The 17,642-nt window shown below is 56.4% G+C and overlaps 1 protein-coding gene across 2 annotated transcripts in view; it reads left to right on the top strand.

Annotated features, from left to right (window-relative positions):
* Nucleotides 1–1,954: 1,954 nt before the first annotated feature.
* The window catches only part of FAM167A (family with sequence similarity 167 member A), a 38,929-nt gene continuing 23,241 nt past the window's right edge, over nt 1,955–17,642 (top strand). Inside the window, exon 1 of one of the 2 annotated variants that reach the window (XM_037742742.1) lies at nt 1,955–3,042. In XM_037742742.1, the coding sequence (XP_037598670.1) occupies nt 2,338–3,042 (705 nt within the window). In that variant the 5' untranslated portion in view covers nt 1,955–2,337. The remainder of the gene's footprint in view (nt 3,043–17,642) is intronic. The other variant, XM_017540466.2, reaches the window with a different exon arrangement.

Raw genomic sequence — 17,642 nt, 5'->3', positions numbered from 1 at the left:
AGCTGGTCTCAAATTCCTGGGCTCAAGCAATCCTCCTGCCTCTGCCTTCCAAAGTGCTGGGATTACAGATGTGAGCTACCATGCCTAGCTGGGCATATTTCTTGACTCATCTATTTCACAGCTTCCTGTAGGATTACAAGAGGCAATGTGTCATATATCATGCAGCACTTTGAAAAGAAACTGCTCTGTAAGGAACTGAGGGGAAGGCAGAGCCCCCAGGTGTCCCTGCTCTCTCTGGCCCACCCAGATCCTCCAACGAGCAATGGGTCTCAGAGTGCTTCACACAAAAGGCAGCACCGTCGGGAAGACCAACACAGTGCCATCTTTCCTTTTTAGTAGTGTTTCTTGATGTTCCTTATTACAAAACGATTCACTGTAGGAAACAAATGCAGGCTTACAGAAGACATTGAAATCCTCCATTATCCTGGAGCCCGGAGGTAACCACAGCTCATATTTGCATATACTCTTCCAGTCTCTTTTCCATGCATACATATGAATTAGATATTCGAATGAGAAGTTTCATAATGTACACAAGATTTGGTGTCCCTGTCTTATTTTCTTAGCATTAAATCATTAGTATTTTTCTTTATGATCAAACAGTTTTCGAAAATATTATTTCTATGGCTACATACCATTCTGTGCTGACTCACTTACTTGACCACGCCATATGGTTTGATGTTAGAGTTGAGGCTATTACAACCAAGGCTGCTCTTCCTCCTCCCCTTCCTCCTTCCTCTGGCCCACTCCCCTCCAGGTCCTATCACTGATCACTCTCCTGCCCACAGGCACATGCCAGGCAGAACGGTAGCCACAGGGCAAGACACCATCCTTGCCCTGGACAGGCTGCCTGTCCATTTGAGACATGCAACAGTTTCCCCCATGAGAAGGCATCTGCACTCCCAGAAATAGAAGCCACAGGCCAAACAGAGAGCCAGGAGGTGGAGGTAGGACAAAGCATTTCCAGATGGGGCTGAATGGCCCGTCCAAAAAGACCTTAGAGCATTCACCACGTGCCAGGGCCGTGGGCACAGCAGTGAGCAACGCGGCCTCCCAGCGCTCAGCACCGGCGCTGTGGTCAGGGACAGCCAGCACCCAGAAGGATGCTGTGTCCTCAAGTCTGGATCGAGGCTGCTGCCTGCCCTCCCGGAGCCCACTGACTCGGAGGGAGAGAGACACTAATCAAATAACCTCACAAATAAACTTGGAATTATAACTAGTCCATGAAGGAGAGGTAGGGGGGCTGTGAGCACCTGTAACCTGGGGTTCCCTTGGGAGGCGGAGCTGCAGCAGCCCATGGGGTGGAGCAGGTGCACAGAGGGACTGGAAGAGCATCTGTCTGGGGAGCAGGGGCCATGCAAAAGGCCCTAGAGACAGACAGAGGCCAATCAGTGCCCCGTAGCCAAGCTAGCTATTAATCCCCAGGGGACTGGGGGCGTTGAAGGCCTTTAAGCAGCAGCAGCTGAGATTGGATTTCCATTCTTAAGAGTTTCCGCTGGTTGTGGAGTAACTGGCTTGGGAGCCGCTGAGAGTGGGTACAGGGAGATCAGTGAGGAGACTGCGTGCGCGCTCGGACCCGGGTGGCAGGTCCCAGAACTGGGTAGGGCGAGCTGCTGGTGGCTTGGGTAGGAACAGTGGCAGGGGGCAGGAAGGAGGAAGGAGTGGAGAGATGTTTAGGAGCTGGAATCAGAAGGTCTGCATCAACGCTGTGACTCCCCAAAAGACGCCTGTTAATACACCTGTTAGCTTAGGACCCTTGCCCCATTCGCATGATTAGGTCTGTGCTGGCTAGAGGTCTCCTTAGACCATGTCCCTTAGAGAACCTTCCAGTGAAGGTCAGAAAGAAAGGGAGTAGGTCAGGGCTGGATGCGGAGTTGCAGTAAAGGACACGGGCACCAGAGGGCAGCACGAGGGTTGCGGGCACCTGCAGGGGCTAAGGCCCCACAGAAGGCCCGGCCAGCCGCGCGCCTGCCTGGACCCCTCCCAGCCACTTTGCAGCCCCACCGCTCAGCTTCGCGTCTGCTCCTGTAGACGGCGCCTGAACGCACGCCCAGGGCTGTCGTGAGAATGGCAGGTGGGAGCGCTTTGAAAGACGCTTCCAGCCCCGGGCATCTAGGAAAGGTGTTTGATGAGGTCTGGGGTAAGAGGTCCCCATCCAGTAACCAGCCCTGGGGCCTCCAGTGTCTGGCCTGGGCCCCTCGTCCGCATGTGGGACTGGTCCTGAAGACCTGCCACCTGGCGGTTCGGGCTGCTGTCCTGCGTGTGCCTTCGGGTTTGCAGCTCTGGTCCTGATGGAGCAGGGACTGGGTCTTAGAACCCAGTAACAGCCGGAGGTGGCCGATGCCGCGCCCCCGGCGGGACACCCTGTGGTTAGTGGGGCAAACGCTCGGGTCTCTGCGCCTCGGTTTCCTCATCTGGCAGCCAGAGATGCCCACACCTACCTGCCCTGCTGGGTCGTCGCGGGGTGTGGCCCACGGTGGGCGCTCGGGAGCAGTTGTGGTCGCGGGTCCTGTCAACTCCAGCCGTGTGTGGGTGGGCGAGGCCGTGGGCGTGGGGTTCCCCTGCCTCCTCCACGTGGACAAACTGCTGACAGTGGCGCAGCCACGTTGCCACGACTGGGGGAAAACTGCCTTGGTTTCGGGTTTAATGAGAAAATGGATGTTTGGGTTTGGTTTCATTTGGGGTTTGGCGAAGGCGTGTGCAGTTCGTCTCCACTCGCGAGGGCCGCTCGGGCAGGGGAACCGGCAGGGCGCTAGGACCTGGGGCGCGCTCGGACCCGGGGCGAGAAGCGAGGCCGGGACCGCGGAGAAGGGCTCGCGGCTGAGAGCTCGGCGGTCGCCAGGCAACGGCCCTGACGCAACGCGGGGAAAAAACGTCCCCTCCGAAAGGAGCGAGAGCAGCGGCGCGGAGGATTCGCCGGAGCTGGGGAGGCGAGGCGGGAGCGCCGAGCTGGGGCCGGGCCGGAGCCGGGCAGCGGGGACCCGCGCAGGAGGAGGCGGCGGGGACCCCGCAGAGTCCCCAGCAGGGCCCCTGGGCGCCCCGAAGGTGGGTTCGCGCCGGCGGCGGGGACTTTCCCAGGGGCTGGGAGGTGTGGCCGCGGCGGGCGGCGCGGGCTGGGCAGGGGCTGGGGCGTCGCGGGTCCGCAGCGCGAGCAGTGGCGCGGAGCAGCCCGATCCCCGGGCGCCCCGGAGGGGACGCGCGCCCACCGCCCCCGGAAGAGGCCGGTCATGCGCTCCCGCTCTTGCGGGCTCGCTGCCCTCCCCGGGGAGCCGGCAGCCAGGGCTGGACTCATCTCCCTGTTCCCTGCTGGCCCTGTCCGGGCTCGGATTCTGGGTGGAGGGTTGGGGTCTGCCATCTGAGCGGGAGGGCCCCACTCAGCCTCCCCGGGTCCACTCCCAGGTGGCTGGTGACCTCCAAGCCCAGCCTGGCTCCTGTCTTCAGTCTTGGTGAGATGGAAGTTTCTGTCCTCGCGAATTCAGTCCCTAACTCAGGAGAAGTGGCCCAGGGCACCTGGGCCCAAGGGCGTTCTAAGGACCCAAGCCAATGTGACCCGAGGGAAGGGCACAGCCCAGCGGGCCCCCGGGAATGAGCAGGTCAGCCGTGAAGCTGGGCACTCAGAGTCGCCGAGACACAGGACCACAGACCACAAGGGGTGGGATGTATTGCTGTTTTGCAAACCCCTTACTACCTGGTTTTTATTGCCGGTGGGGCTTGGAAGGAATTCTGAGGACTGGGACCACCTCCTGGGAAGATCTGGAAGGAGGATTGGCTATAGGTTGGGAATTGGCCACTGCCTTATCCCTGCAAGCACAGGTTCTCCCAAGTCAAGCTTCCACAAACTCCCCCATCATTGCTGGAGAATCCCAGAAGAGGAAACCAGGTCCCCATCCACAGGGTTTTCCCCAAGGGACACGTGCTCCAAAGCAGCTTCCCATTGACACGTAGACACAGTCCTGCCCCCTACTAAGCTCAGGATGGAGACTGGAGAGTGTGTTCAAAGTCGGGAAAGCAGAGGTGCGGTGGCGCCTGTCGCCCGAGCGCGTCGGCAGGATAGGAACTTCTGCTGCGTGTTTTTAGGGAGCTTGGAAAGCAGCCATGGGCTGTGCTTGGACTGGATAAAGATGACAGCTCTTCTGTCTTGAGTATATTTATGGATAGTGCACGACTTGGAAACCCCTCCATCCCTTGGTCACTCCATCCTCCCCATTGCCCTATTATGCGTGTTTTGCCAATGGGACTCAGAAGTGGCTCCCACACCTGTTGAGGGAGCAGAGATAGTCAGCCCCCATGCCTGACTCCTGGGACAGTGCTCTCAAAGGAGGTCTGCTTTAGGAAATCCGAGGCCCCTGAGGCCCAGAGAGGGGCAGAAACCACTGACACCCAGAAGAAATGAGAACTGTGCAGAGGGGCTCATCTCGTGACCTGAGAAGGTCCCCTGCCAGCTCGGGGAACCCTGTGGAGCCGGGAAAGCCATTTCTTCTATCAGGAGCTTGCAAGGCTGTGCCACCGGGTCTGGCCAGCCTCAATTCTTCTCATCCAAAGCAGAAGAAACGGCTGCTCCCCCACACCCTGTCCTCCTCCTTGCCTGCCCAGAGTCCCCAGACTCCCTGCGCACTTGCTCCTGTTCTTTTGGTCCTCCCAATTACATGCTTGGATTTCCACTAAATTGCCAGTCCCCGCCTTCCTGTCTACTAGCTTGGCCCCCCTCCAAGAGGGACTCTGGCAGGGAAATAAATTAAGGCCTTGCCTAACTATTTGCTGAGAGAGAGCCACAGAGCCCCAGGCCAATGAGGAAGAAACTACTTGCTAGGCTTCTCACACCCTGGCTGCCTGCGTTCTCTAGGCAAATCTTGCTCGCAGAAAACCCCCTTGGCCCTACAGGAGCTCCTGGAATTCCCAGAACCCTTTGGGAGCTGTGCTATCCCAAGGGACTTGAGCTGCTTGCAAAGGCAGAAGATGAATGATAACTGAGCACTTTGCCCCTGGTTTCCCCGGTTCGGTGAGCACTCATGTGCCACTAACTAGAAATCCCTTAGGATTAGCCTGGATGGCTCTTACTAGACAAATGCACCCCGAGACTTGGATTGTCATGTGGAGACAGAAAGGAAAGGCACAGACTGAAACAGACCTTGAAGGGCTGAGGATGGGCTACAAGGCAGGCAGGGGGAGGTGGGGAGCAGGAACGATGGGACAGGTGGGAACCGAGTTTAGAAGAGGGTGGCAGGTGAGCCTCACTGGCTCTGCAATCACTTGTAGAGTCTGAGCTGCCACTGAGGGCCCTGTTGCCAGGATGAGTCAGGAAGGCTGCAGGCCTCAGCTTTTCCCTGGTTAGGTCCCTTGCCCTGTCCATTAAAAGCCAGCTCTTCCCCACCCTGACCCCCTACCACTTCCCTCTTGAGAAGTGTTGGAGAGGAAGGACAAGCATGGAGAGAGAAGGCGAGCAGTGCAGTGAGAGGAGGTTGCTCCCACATCACCGCCTTTCCTCCTGGGCACTGCCTGCTTGCTCAGCTCTATAAGACAGCATCAAATCTCATCCATCAGCCACTCTCGAGAGAAGGACCATGCTGAGCCGTAGCCCCATCTCCCTGTGGGCACAGCCACCAAGGGGGCCTCTCTTCTCTAGCGGCAGCTGTCTAGCGTCAGCCTCCTTCCCACATCAGGGTCCTGCTACGTGGCCTCAGCACACAGTAGCTCCCCCTGAGTTGTCATCGCTAGTAAGGGGTGGCCTTGCTCCCCCTCCCTTCACTGAGGAATTTCCAAAGGGTCCCTAGGGGGCCTGCCAGTGTGATCCTCCTCCCCACCGGCCTTTGCAGAGACTTGCAGGGAGTAGGGGTTCACCTTTTCCCGCTGGGGGCAGAGACTGAGCCCCCATTTCTTCAGTGTGGCCGGAAGTTCCTTCCAGGGCCTCCCAATCGAAAGGTGGAAGCTGGCAGTGCACGCCCAAGTGCTCCCTTGCAGGGCTTGTCCCTTGGGACCTAGAGGGACAGGCCCAGGTCAGAGCCCATTTCCCAGGTCAAGTGGCAGGTATGGAAAGAGCCTAGACAGTGACCTGCACCCTGGCGACAGTTCCAGGGCTTCCCAAAGGCTGGGCAGCATTTCCTCATTCCAGGAAGCCAGCCAAGCCTCTGCGAGCCGGGTGGGCACAGCAGCCCTGAGCAGCTAAGGACCCTACGCATGCACCAGGTGGTGGCCACCCAGGAAGGTTCTGGATGAGGGTTCTTGCCTTAGGGGCCCAGCCCCCACTGTCCACCATCAAGTTGAAAGTGTCACTACCTCCCTCGTCCTGTGATCCTCTCCACGCACTTCACCATGGAGGTTCCATGCCAGGCGTGAACTGACCTAAGTCCCTTGGGTCACACAGGCACCTCCCAGCTTTAACCAAAAACCTGCGGCTGCTGCTGTTAAGTTTGTTTGATAGCAGCCACAGGAAACTTGGGGGAAGGTGAAGACAGCCTCATTATCAAGTTTGAATGAAAGCAGCCTCAGAACAAATTCTGCTGCACAGGTACACATTTTTGGACAAATATTTACTGCACATAGGCCCAGTGGAGTCTGTACAGTTTGTCCCGTGGCCTCGGGGAAGCCCAGCAATCTGCTCTCTGCTGCCCTGACCACACCTCCCTGGAGCTCTCATGGATTCTTTCACCGGCTCTTTCCTGAGTCAAGAGTGTCTCTGAATCCATTTAGCCAACCCACATATCTTGAATACCTCTGTCTTCACCAATGAGAACGCATTTCTAATGTTTACCTTGCTAATCGTCAAATGCCCATTGCTGACCAGAGATAGACGCTGAAGTGCCTGCCCCTGCTGTATCTGGAACAGACATTTTCTGCTGTGAGACGTCGGAGTGAGTGGAGTGGGGTGGCTGTTACTGATTTGAATGCACCCAGGCTGCAGCTGGCATAATGAGACCACACAGAACATCCCACCATCTCTGCAAAGGAGTTTAGGATCCAAATGCACCACCTACCAAGGAAGCAGGAGGCGAAGGCCGTGTCCTCAGGGAGCATGCATTCTGGCGGGGTTGCTGATGAGTCAATACGGTGTGTGCAGTAGAGTCCCGAGTCCCGAGCCGACAGTCAAGTGCTATTCTGCATGCTTCAGTTAACTTCCGCAGTGCAGCAGCCATTTCTCAACCTGATGGACCAAAGAGAGTGACAGCCAAGCACGGTCAAGGGCAGGAGGTGACAGTCCTATTAGAGGTATAACTAAAAATTCATGTAAACTTGATCTCATTTGGTCCTTCCAAGACTGTGAGGTAGGATCCACTATAATCCTGTTTCATGGATGAGGAACCTAGGCCTAGGAGCACTGAACCTATGGATCAAGGTCACAGAACTAGTAAGCGGCAGGGCTGGCTGTCAGCCCACCCACGTCCTCCGACATCCGGCTCTGCCCTGTTGCTAACCTGCTCCATCTCTTTCTCCTGCTCCCGCTTCCTTTCCTCTGTGAGGTGTGAACCCGGGAGGCTTCAGCAGCCTCCAGCACACGTTGACACGGCAGGGAAGCAAGGTCAAACATCCCATTTTCTGTCCTGCCTGTGGGCACTCAGGCCACGTGTCCCCACCAAGCCCCCGTGCAGGCACAGCGCTGCTCCTGCAGCCAGTTACAGGCCTCACTGGGCACTGCTAGCCAGGCCGAGACCACACTGGGACCGCACTGCATCCAAACACCAGGAAACCCCAAGGACCCTTCTAGCCCCTAGGAGGTCAGCACCCCAGGCCGGAAAATGGAGATGCCCAGTTTGCATAAGCTCGGGGAACACCGTCAAAGGCCCTAGGAGGTCTTTGTGAAACCATGGGCTTTGGAACTTGTGCTGTGGAGTAAAATAGAAAGCAGATCATCTGGACAAATCCCCACTTGAGCTGGAGTTTGTTGATTCTGCCTATTTTCAAGTTGCAGCCAATTATCCTGTGGATTCAAATAGTCCTAGATCCGCTTTGTGTGGAGGCTGACGCCAATGCCAACTGGTTAGGAGCCACTCTGGTGGACTGGAGCCACAGGGGAGGAACCACATCCCCAGTGTCCTTAGCTGTGCCCTAGTGTCTGAGTTTCAGCTGGCTGGGAAGCGTTTGCTGTTTGTACAGTGAGGACCCCAGCCTGCACTGCGTTCTGCTTTTATCTCTGCCGATTGCTTTAAAGGCCACTCTGTGTCTACTTTCGGCTCTCTAATCCCCACTGCCACCATGGCCTTTGGCCAGAAAAGCCCTGGGTCTCATGTGGCGGTTGCAGGGGCGGTGGCAGGCTGCCTTCGCCCTTCTGGGCATCCCTGCCTTGTCGAGCATTTCCCCGGAGGAGAACCACTTCCCTCTCCCTGTCTCCTCCAAAATCAAACTCTCAGATTCTCAGGCCCCTCTCTCTGCCTGCCAAGGCTGCTTTTTCCCAGAGCCCTGCAGCCTAGGAAGGAACATACAGCGACCGGGTGTCCCAAGAGCCCCTCTCCCTTCAGTGGCCCTGGGCTTTCTCCTCTCCTTTCAGAGAGGCCATAAATTAGATCTATAGCTCCTAGGGCCCCTTTCTGACCAACAGGGAAGCAGTCTTTCTTGGGGATTTTCTCAGCAGCCTCTTTCACTGGGCTAAATGGGAAGGAAGATTTCTACACTCCCAGCCTGCAGGCAGGAGGACTGCGTGTCAGCTTCGAGCAGCCTGAGCCCATCAATTATTCAGCTCAGACCCAGCACTTTGAATTTCTAAAGGTCTTAAGTTTTTTTTTTTTTTTTTTTTCTTTTGAGACGGAATCCTGCTCTTGTCGCCCAGGCCGAAGTGCAGTGGTACGATCTCGGCTCACTGCAACCTCTGCCTCCCAGGTTCAAGCAATTCTCCTGCCTCAACCTCCTGAGTAGCTGGGATTTCAGGCACCTGCCACTACACCTGACTAATTTTTGTATTTTCAGTAGAGCCAGGTTTCACCATCTTGGCCAGGCTGTTCTCCAACTCCTGACTTCAGGTGACCCACCCGCCTCAGCCTCCCAAAGTGCTGGGATCATAGGCATGAGCCACCACACCCAGCTCAGTCTTAAGTATTTTTATAGATTCTTTCCTCATAATGTCCCAGCGAGACAAGCAAGTTTCTCTGTTTCCCAGACTGTATATGCAAGGCTCAACTTGGAGTGGGGAGACTTGGGTGCAAACCCAGCCAGCCCCACTCATGGAGCTGTGGGACCCGAGGCAGGTCTTTTGAAGGCTCTGGCGTGCAGTTCTCTGTGGTATAATTCTTAGGAAGGCCTCCCTAGCCCAGACTACTGTGTGTGTGTTGGGGGTGGGGGGAATTAGTAAATGCAGGGTGATTTAAAAATGTGTGTTGTTGCTCTTCCTGCACCAGTGGTGAAACGGAAGTTTCAATCCTGAGCTGAAGTGCAACCATTAGCACAGGATACTGCAAACTGGGCTTTGCTGGGAGGCAGTCCCCGGGAAAGCCCTGGCCCCATGGGGATGGCTCCATGGCATGGTGGTCCGCCTGCCAGCTGCTGTGGGCTGAGGCTCTGCATGCTTCAGGGTGGAAGGGGCTGCAGAGGTCACCCAAACCGATGGCTTAGGGTGGGATGGGACCCCAGGAGCTGACTCCCAGGCCAGGAATTCTTTTCTCTTCCACACCAGGCTAGGTGTGTCCAAAATGTTTCTCCCACTCCCATCAGTAATGCTGGGACCCCAAGTGGGTGGCACCCAGGGCTGCCCAAAGCTAGAGTGTTAAGGCAATCTAGGGGTAGAGCTCACTAGGGTGCCTGCCTCTCCCAGAGTCCTATACTGGGTCTCATGCCATGTACACATCCTCTCACACTGGTGGCCCCAGGAACAGCCTCATAGCTGTCCCTAGGACTGGCCCAGGAGCCACCCCCATCAACCAAAACAAACAGACAAATAAATGAGTCCCTGGTCGGGTGCAGTGGCTCATGCCTGTAATCCCAGCCTTTGGGAGGCTGAGGTGGGCAAATCACCTGAGGTCAGGAGTTTGAGACCAGCCTAGACAACATGACGAAACCCTGTCTCCACTAAAAATACAAAAATTAGCCTGGTATGGTGGCGGGCCCCTGTAGTCCTAGCTGCTCAGAAGGCTGAGGCAGGAGAATCGCTTGGACCTGGGAGGCGGAGGTTGCAGTGAGCCAAGATCGCGCCACTGTACACCAGCCTGGGTGATGAGCAAAACTCGGTCTCAAAAAAAAAAAAAAAGGAAAGGAAAATAAACCAGTCCCTGTTCCAGTTGAATTTCAAGAAGTCCTGTGACTTGACCAGGGTCACAGGTTGTTCATGGCACAACTTCCCTTAGGCTGAGGTCCCCTCGCTGCCCATTCCTTCAGAGGACTAGGACCCCAGACCTGGAAAGAGGCCCTCCTGCCACAGCAGCGGCTCACACAGCATCTGCACACGCAGCACCGCGCACTGCAGACTGAGGCGCTCGGTCTCTTCTTCCTTTCCTGCCCAGATCCACCCATTTCCTTAACCCAAACCCACCCACTTCTCTAACCCAGCCCCACCCCCACCCAGAGCACACACCCAAGAGAGCCACCACCCCACATCAACCACCCCCTTCGCTCACACTCACATTCACACACTCAGCAGGGCAACCACCCCCCACACTCACAGTCACACACAGCAGGCAACAACCCCACCACACTCTCGCTCACACACACACACACACACCCCCCAGCAACGCATCCCCGCCATGCAAGGCACTGGGCCAGGGTCAGGTCTTGGGAGATGTCATCTCCACGTCAGGGCTCCGGACACCAGCTCTGACCAAGACCTGGAATGCAGATGAGGCTGGAAAGGCAAAAGATGAGCGCCAGAGCCAGACAGCAGGGTCCCTCCCGCTCGGTTGCCATGGCAACCCCGTGGAAGAGGAGACCGCTAAGGCAGCCTGGTTCCTGGCAGCAGCTCTCTGGGGCCCAGGGTTGTGTCCCTGTCCCCCCAGCCTGCTCCTGCCTGGTTTTCTGGGTGAGATAAGTGTTGGGTTTCTGGTTAAACCCAGGCAGAAAAGCCTGCACACCCCAGGCCTACCTCCCTAGGCCAACTGTGCCCCCGTGTCCTAGACCTCCTGACCTCTCAACAACCCAGGAAAAAGGGATTTGCCTCTTCAGAAAGCAAAAGGAAAAGATGCAGGCGTGAGCTTTGCCCTGCGCCTCCCTGAATTTTCCTTGCGTGAAACCCCTTAGAGCCTCTGCACTCCCTCAGCCGTGGGGCTGGCCCCACTGTTCTCTGGCTTCTGAAGCCACCCCAGGTCCCAGCCCATGGCCCCTGCCTTTCCGTCTGGTAGAAATCGGGGTGGTGCCCTCTGCTGATGGGCCTGGCCTGGCTAAAACCACAGCATCAGGACAACGTAGAGTGGGGATGTCCCTTCCTGCCACCCTGCACCCAGCAGGTGTTGACAGAGGGGTCAGGAGATGCTGCCCTTGAGTGAAGCTATGACTCTCTCTGATGTGGAGTTTAGGGCTTGGTGGCACGAACAGCAGGCTCAGCAGAGGAAACAGAGTGCTTTGCACACATGCATGGGCCTCTGCCCATCAGCCAGGCCCACCCTGACTTTGGCAGTAGAGCCACAAACAAAGCAGATGGTGTTAGTGCAAGACGGCAAGACCAGCACTGAAGACATACCTTCGCCCATGACCTGCCCTGCTGAGGGTCCTGCAGGCCCCTAAGTCACGGGGTAGCTCATTCTTCCTTCCAGAAATGTCTGGGAGAACCCAGTTATACCTGCAGATGGATAGCTTCCCACATGGGTGAGAGCCAGTCCTGTCCACATAGTAGGTCCTAGAAGACGGTACAGCAGCCCCAAGGAGTATGGGCAATAGGCTCCAGCCTGTCACTGGGGAGCTCCAGTCTTTAGGCTGGTCACGTAGGCTGCCACCTCGGCTTGCTGAACGATGGGATGAGAAGACTCAGCCTTCCTTGCAGTGTAGATGTGCTCCCGTGTAGATGTGCTCCAGCGTAGACGTGCCCCAGTGTAGATGTTCTCCAGTGTAGACGTGCTCCTGTGTAGACGTGCTCCAGTGTAGATGTGCCCCAGTGTAGATGTTCTCCAGTGTAGATGTGCTCCCGTGTAGATGTGCCCCAGTGTAGACGTGCCCGTGTACACGTACTCCAGTGCAGACGTGCTCCTGTGGAGACATGCTCCCGTGTAGATGTGCTTCCATGTAGATGTGCCCCCGTGTAGATGTGCTCCAGAAACTCAGTGAAGGTGGCTCTGGTGAGGAGTGGCCAGCGTCACGGGACAGCACAGAACCAACACAGAGCTGGCTGTCTTCCAGACAACTTGATTCCCAGAGGACACTCATGCTTAGTTCTATTTGAGTAGACTGTGGAGAGGGTCACAGAGCCTGTGACCTGGTCCTGGTCCCCAGCTCTCCCCTCCACCTCCACAGGGAGCTGTGCACCTGCTAGTTTCAGTCCTTGCCCTGCCAGGCACAGTCTGAGTGTTGCTGGGCCTGAGGCATATCACCTCTGTGCCTCGGCTTCCTCTGTGTAATGGGGCAATCATAGTGCAAACTTCACAACATTCTCATGCAAATAAGTGAGGTGCTATCTCCATATAGTGCCCGGCATATTGAGTGATATATATTAGCAGCTTGGCACATGCCTGCAGTCCCAGCTACTCAGGAGCCTGAGGCAGGAGATCACGTGACCCCAGGAGTCTGAGGCTGCAGTGAGCTGTGATTGTACCACTTGCACACCAGCCTGGGTGACAGCGAGACCTCATCTCAACAACAGTTATTTGGTAGGAAAGTTATTAAGAAGGGGTGGGATCCAAGTTGCATTTTAGAAGGATAACCAGCAGCAGGGCAGAGAAGCCTGGAGGAGTTAGCTCTGTGGAGAAGGGAACAGGGAAAAGAGGACAGCATCCACATCCCCAGGCTCAGGCTGAGGGGTCAGGAGCGCGGCTGTGATGAAGGGGACAGAGGGCGGAGATTGCTCCAGCTCTCCCGTGGCAGGTCTGTGTTCCCAGAACCCACCAGACTCCAAGGCCTCCGATTTCTCCTGTGTGAAGTTGAAGGACACGAAGACGATGCGTGTGCAGATGCTTGGTGAACTCTAAGGTGACTCTCCATTGCTCTGCCCATGCTGACGCTGGGGAACGTGTCTGCAAATTCCCCCAGCATTTGTAGGTGCTAAATAAAGCACCCCTTTTCCTGGGCCAGGATCTCAGGCCATCACGTCTGTTCACAGGAGCTTGGGCTTTGGTTTCATGAGAAAAGTTCTCCGTTTCCTCACCTGTAAAACGGGAATTTTAATAGGGTTAGCGCAGAAACAGACCTGAGGCAACCTTGAGGGGTGGAGGCTGGCGATGAGAAGGGAAGCAGCTGCAGGTGGAGGAAGTGGCAGCCTGCAGGAGGCAGATGCAGCAGCAGGCTCACCCCTGGGCACCCGCCTCCGTGCTCTGCCTGCCTCTGCTCACCCCCTTCTCACAGTCCTGAGACAGCCCAGCCACTCCCAAAAGAGCACAGCTCGCCAGGCGCGTGGGCACTTCAGTTGTTTGCCCCGATGTCCTGCTGTAGCCCAGCTGGGCTGGTCCCATGACCTAGCGTGTATCCATTTAGCACAGGGAACCATGGGTGCTGTTTCTGCCAGAGGAGCAGAGCAAGGGTTAATTCACTCCCATGGGAAATTGTCATTCTGTCCTCATCAAGCATAGCCTGTCATGGATTGCTAGTTAGGAGACAAATCAACTCTGAATGCGGCCGGACTCAGGAGGATTTCATTACCAGGACAGTGACCATTCACCCTGCGGTTTTCAACGGGAGGTCGCACCCCTCCCCCCTGCCCCCAAGGGACAAGTGGAATGGTGGGGGAGGGGCCTTTTGGGTTGTCATGACATTTGATGACACTGCTTTGCTCTCTGTTATGTATTTTCCTCCCCGAATGAATTGTGCTTCCTGCCTCATTTCAGTTAGGGCTCTCCGTTGTGAGCAAGAGAAGTGGTATTATTGTAAGGCTGTCAGGCGCCCACAGAATTGGCAGGAGGTGAAGACCAGAAGACAGGCAGAACCAGGGCAGATCCAGAAGGCAGAGCCAGGAGGTCCCAGGCCAGCCCTTCAGCAGAGACAGTTTGGCTAAGAGGACGCCACCGCCCCTGCACTCACATCTGCCTCCAGGGCTGGTTCACATATGCGCCCTAACCCTCCCTTCCTCTGCGCCTCACACGCACCACATTCAGAGTCCTGGTCACCACAGCATGAACGAGGGAAGAGGAGGACGTGGTCCTTTGGTTGCAGAGAAGGCTGCACGACCTCCCTGCTATTCTGCACAAAATAGGGAGCTCCATCCACACAGGAAAAAAGGGGGGTTGGACATGGCAGTCAGTCCGACAAAAGACGAGCATCAGCAAAAACCCACTGTACTCTTTTCCTTCTCCATTGCTTGCTTGTGTCAGTCAGGTACGAAGGTCAGAAACCCCACTCAAAGTAGTAGGGGAAGAAGTGTGCTGTGTAATCTGGGCAGGGTGGGTGGCTTCCCACAGGCCCCACCTGCGGACTCCCAGCTCCCCGCCACTGGGCTCTGATGGCCAGGCTGCCACACTCATGCTTGGCTTTGCTTGCCAGGTGGACCCTTTTCCCATATGTGGTGAGCATGGTGGCCCCAGTGGCCCCAGCCAGCTCAGAGCAAGGCTGGCCTCTGGGTGGTTCTGGCACCAAAACTCACCTTGTGTCTCCCCGCACCCCAGGAGAAAGGGAACCCCAGGGATGGGCTCCCGTGGGACAGGGGATGTCTGCTAGATGAAAACGGCCTCGTCCTGCACTGGACCCCAAGGAGGACCTCATGCTTGGTCACACCAGGCCATCCACCCCAGCTCCAGCACACCATCCTGGGATTTGGCCTGAGCTGCGGCTGTGCCTGCCTTTGTCCCACTGCAGGCCGAGCCTGCATACGTATGTCTGGGCACTTGTAGCTGGGCAGGCAGGGTGGGCGGCATCCCCTGGGGACAGGAGGGGAGGTACCGTCCCAGGAAGCCTGGGTCTCTTTTTCTGCCTCCCTAAGCCCATCCAGGCTGGCTCAGATTGGGGCAAGGACAGGTCGCTGTGAGTGGGAGGAAATCTGTTTTACTGGCTCATTCATTGCACCACATTTAAAGACAGCAGCACTGTGCTCAGTGCTGGGGGGTCCAGCATAAAAGGCTCAGTTCTCGCCCTGAAATTGAGAGTCTGGTAGAGGCGACCATCGACAAAGACCCTGGGTGTAAGTGCTGTGACTTAAGAGGGGCAGTAAGCCCAGTGGTTAGGGGCCAGCTCAGCGCCAGACTGCAGAGGTTCAAATCCTAGCATCACCACTTACAATCTCTGTGGCCTCAGGCAAGGTACCGAACCTGTCTGTGCCTCAGTCTCATCATCTATAAAATGTGAATGATGATACCCCAGATTCATAGAGTTGTTGTGAGGATTAAATGTGTTAATACATGTAAAGCTTTCAGCACGACACCTCATGTGATGTGGTGTAAGCATTAATGTTGCAATGACATAATTGTTTCTCTGATGAGCTCCAGTTGTCCTGGGTACACACAGCTCAGCCTGGGCAAATCAGGCAAAACTTCCCCCACGAGAAAATCCCCGAGAACTCAGTCATGGAAGGGAGGGAAGGGCTTTCCAGACTGGAGGAAAGCTTTTGCCGAGTCAGGGGTGTGAGAGCCCGTGGTGTTGGGCGGACGGGGCTGCCGGCTCGGGAGTTAGGAAGACTGTTTCTTATGGGGAAGAAATGAAAGGGTTCTAGGGGAAGATGCAAGGCTGGAACAGTCAGGATCACATGGGGAGAAAGGAAGTGGGGAGGGGAGCGGTCAGTGCCTGCATCTTCCCTTGCCCCTGGGAACCCATTGAGGAAGTGGACTTGATGCTTTTCCAGGTGAACAGATTAGGTCATACTGAGACAAGGTGTTGGCTGCGCTGCCCCCACCTGGCTCCTCCAGCAGCCAGAGGAATTAGCTCATGGTTGGCGAAGGCTCCTTCACGGGGCCGCTGTGGGCCAGAGAGCCAGGGAGCGTGTTGGAACAGCAGTCCCTGTGTGTGGCATGGATCCTCGGCGCTGGCACACTGAGCAGCAGAAAGGCTGACGTGCCCCCGAGGGCTTGTCCCCCCTGCTTGCCGAGTGGCCTGCCTGGTGGGGCGTGCCTGGGCCTGGTGGGGTCTGATCTCGTTTTTCTAGACACCTCGGGTCCCAGGTCTGGCAGCATCCTTTGGCCTCCTTCTCCGGCTCCTCCACCCCCAGGAAAGACCCAGGTTATGTGTAAAGAAAGCTCCTTTGCTTAGAGTGTTGGGGGGCTCTTCCTCCTGGGGCCTGGGCCCCAGGAGTCCCTGGTTTGTCCAGCAGGAGGGGAGGCCTCCACTGCTTTTCAAGCCCAGGAAGCTGCCCAGTGCTGGCGTCTGTTCCCCGGCACCCGGCTGGCACCTCTCCACCGGCTCAGGCTGGGTCCAGCTCAGTGCCCAGTGCGCAGTGACAAGCCTTTCTGCTGTCACATCCCTGGGCCTGTGTGAGTGACATTCTAGCTCAGCTCCTGTACCTAGTGGGAGGAAAGAAACCCCTCTGGGCTTCTTCGGGCATCAGGGCACCCAGGGGGACAGTGCTCCCGACACTGACGACCAGGAAAACACATGCTGATTCAGCAGCTCCTCATGGTCTGGTGTGCTGGGGGCAACTCCGTTCCTGCCAGCTAGCTATAGGTGACCATGAGCTCTAAAATGGTGACTCCCTAACTTAGGCCTCTCCATGTCACACACACGGCTGTGCAGGTGGGTACAGCTCTTTACAGTTTGAAGACAGCTTTCACATACCAGGTTCCATAGATCCTCAGCCATCGCACAGATTAGGAAACTGAGGCCAAGAGGAGAGGATTGAGCCTGAGTGCTTGGCTCCCCAGCAGTGCTGGTACCAGGAACCAGGCTTTGGGGCCTGGCCTTGGTCTCCCAGGCAGAGACCACACAGTGGAGTCTCCCCCCGTACCCAGAGCTGTGGGCAGAGCATTAACAGTGTGAGCAAGGAGGGAAGGGACGGGCATGGAGCTCTTCACATACTAAAACCACTCCACACCCGGCCCTTTTTTTTTTTGAGATTTTTGAGACATGAAAATCTGGGGGAGGTGGGATCAACTGACTTCATGTCATTTGGTGTCCAGAGAAGGATGTGAGGGCGCAGAGATTGGCTTGGGCCACCCAGCAGGTCAGAGAGCACCAGAGCGACATGATCTGTGAGGTGACTGTGACATAACTCTGAAAGTTACATCGTCTTAATGACTTTTTAAAATAGTCTTGCTCTGTCGCCAAGCTGAAGTGCAGTGGCGTGATCTCAGCTCACTGCAACCTCTGCCTCCCAGGTTCAAGCAATTCCCCTGTCCCAGCCACCTGAGTAGCTGGGATTACAGGTGCACACCACCACGCCCAGCTAATTTTTTATATTTTAATAGAGACCGGGTTTCACCATGTTGGCCAGGATGGTCTTGAACTCCTGATCCGATGATCCGCTCGCCTTGGCCTCCCAAAGTGCTGGGATTACAGGCGTGAGCCACTGCCCCCAGCCTAATAATGACATTTAAAAAGTATGGCTAGGGCTAAAGGACTGTGTCTAGGGCTTCCTGTAGACCAGGCACTGGGCTGAGAGCTCACATTCATAACCTTATTAAATCCCCTGGGTGACTTCGAGGTGGATGTAACCATCCCCAGGGCTGGGCTCG

The sequence above is a fragment of the Cebus imitator genome, unplaced genomic scaffold (genome assembly GCF_001604975.1).
Source record: "Cebus imitator isolate Cc_AM_T3 unplaced genomic scaffold, Cebus_imitator-1.0 Scaffold125, whole genome shotgun sequence".
NCBI lineage: Eukaryota > Metazoa > Chordata > Mammalia > Primates > Cebidae > Cebus > Cebus imitator.
The sequence above is the reverse complement of the archived record's forward strand: the minus strand, read 5'-3'. Positions and strand labels throughout refer to the sequence as shown.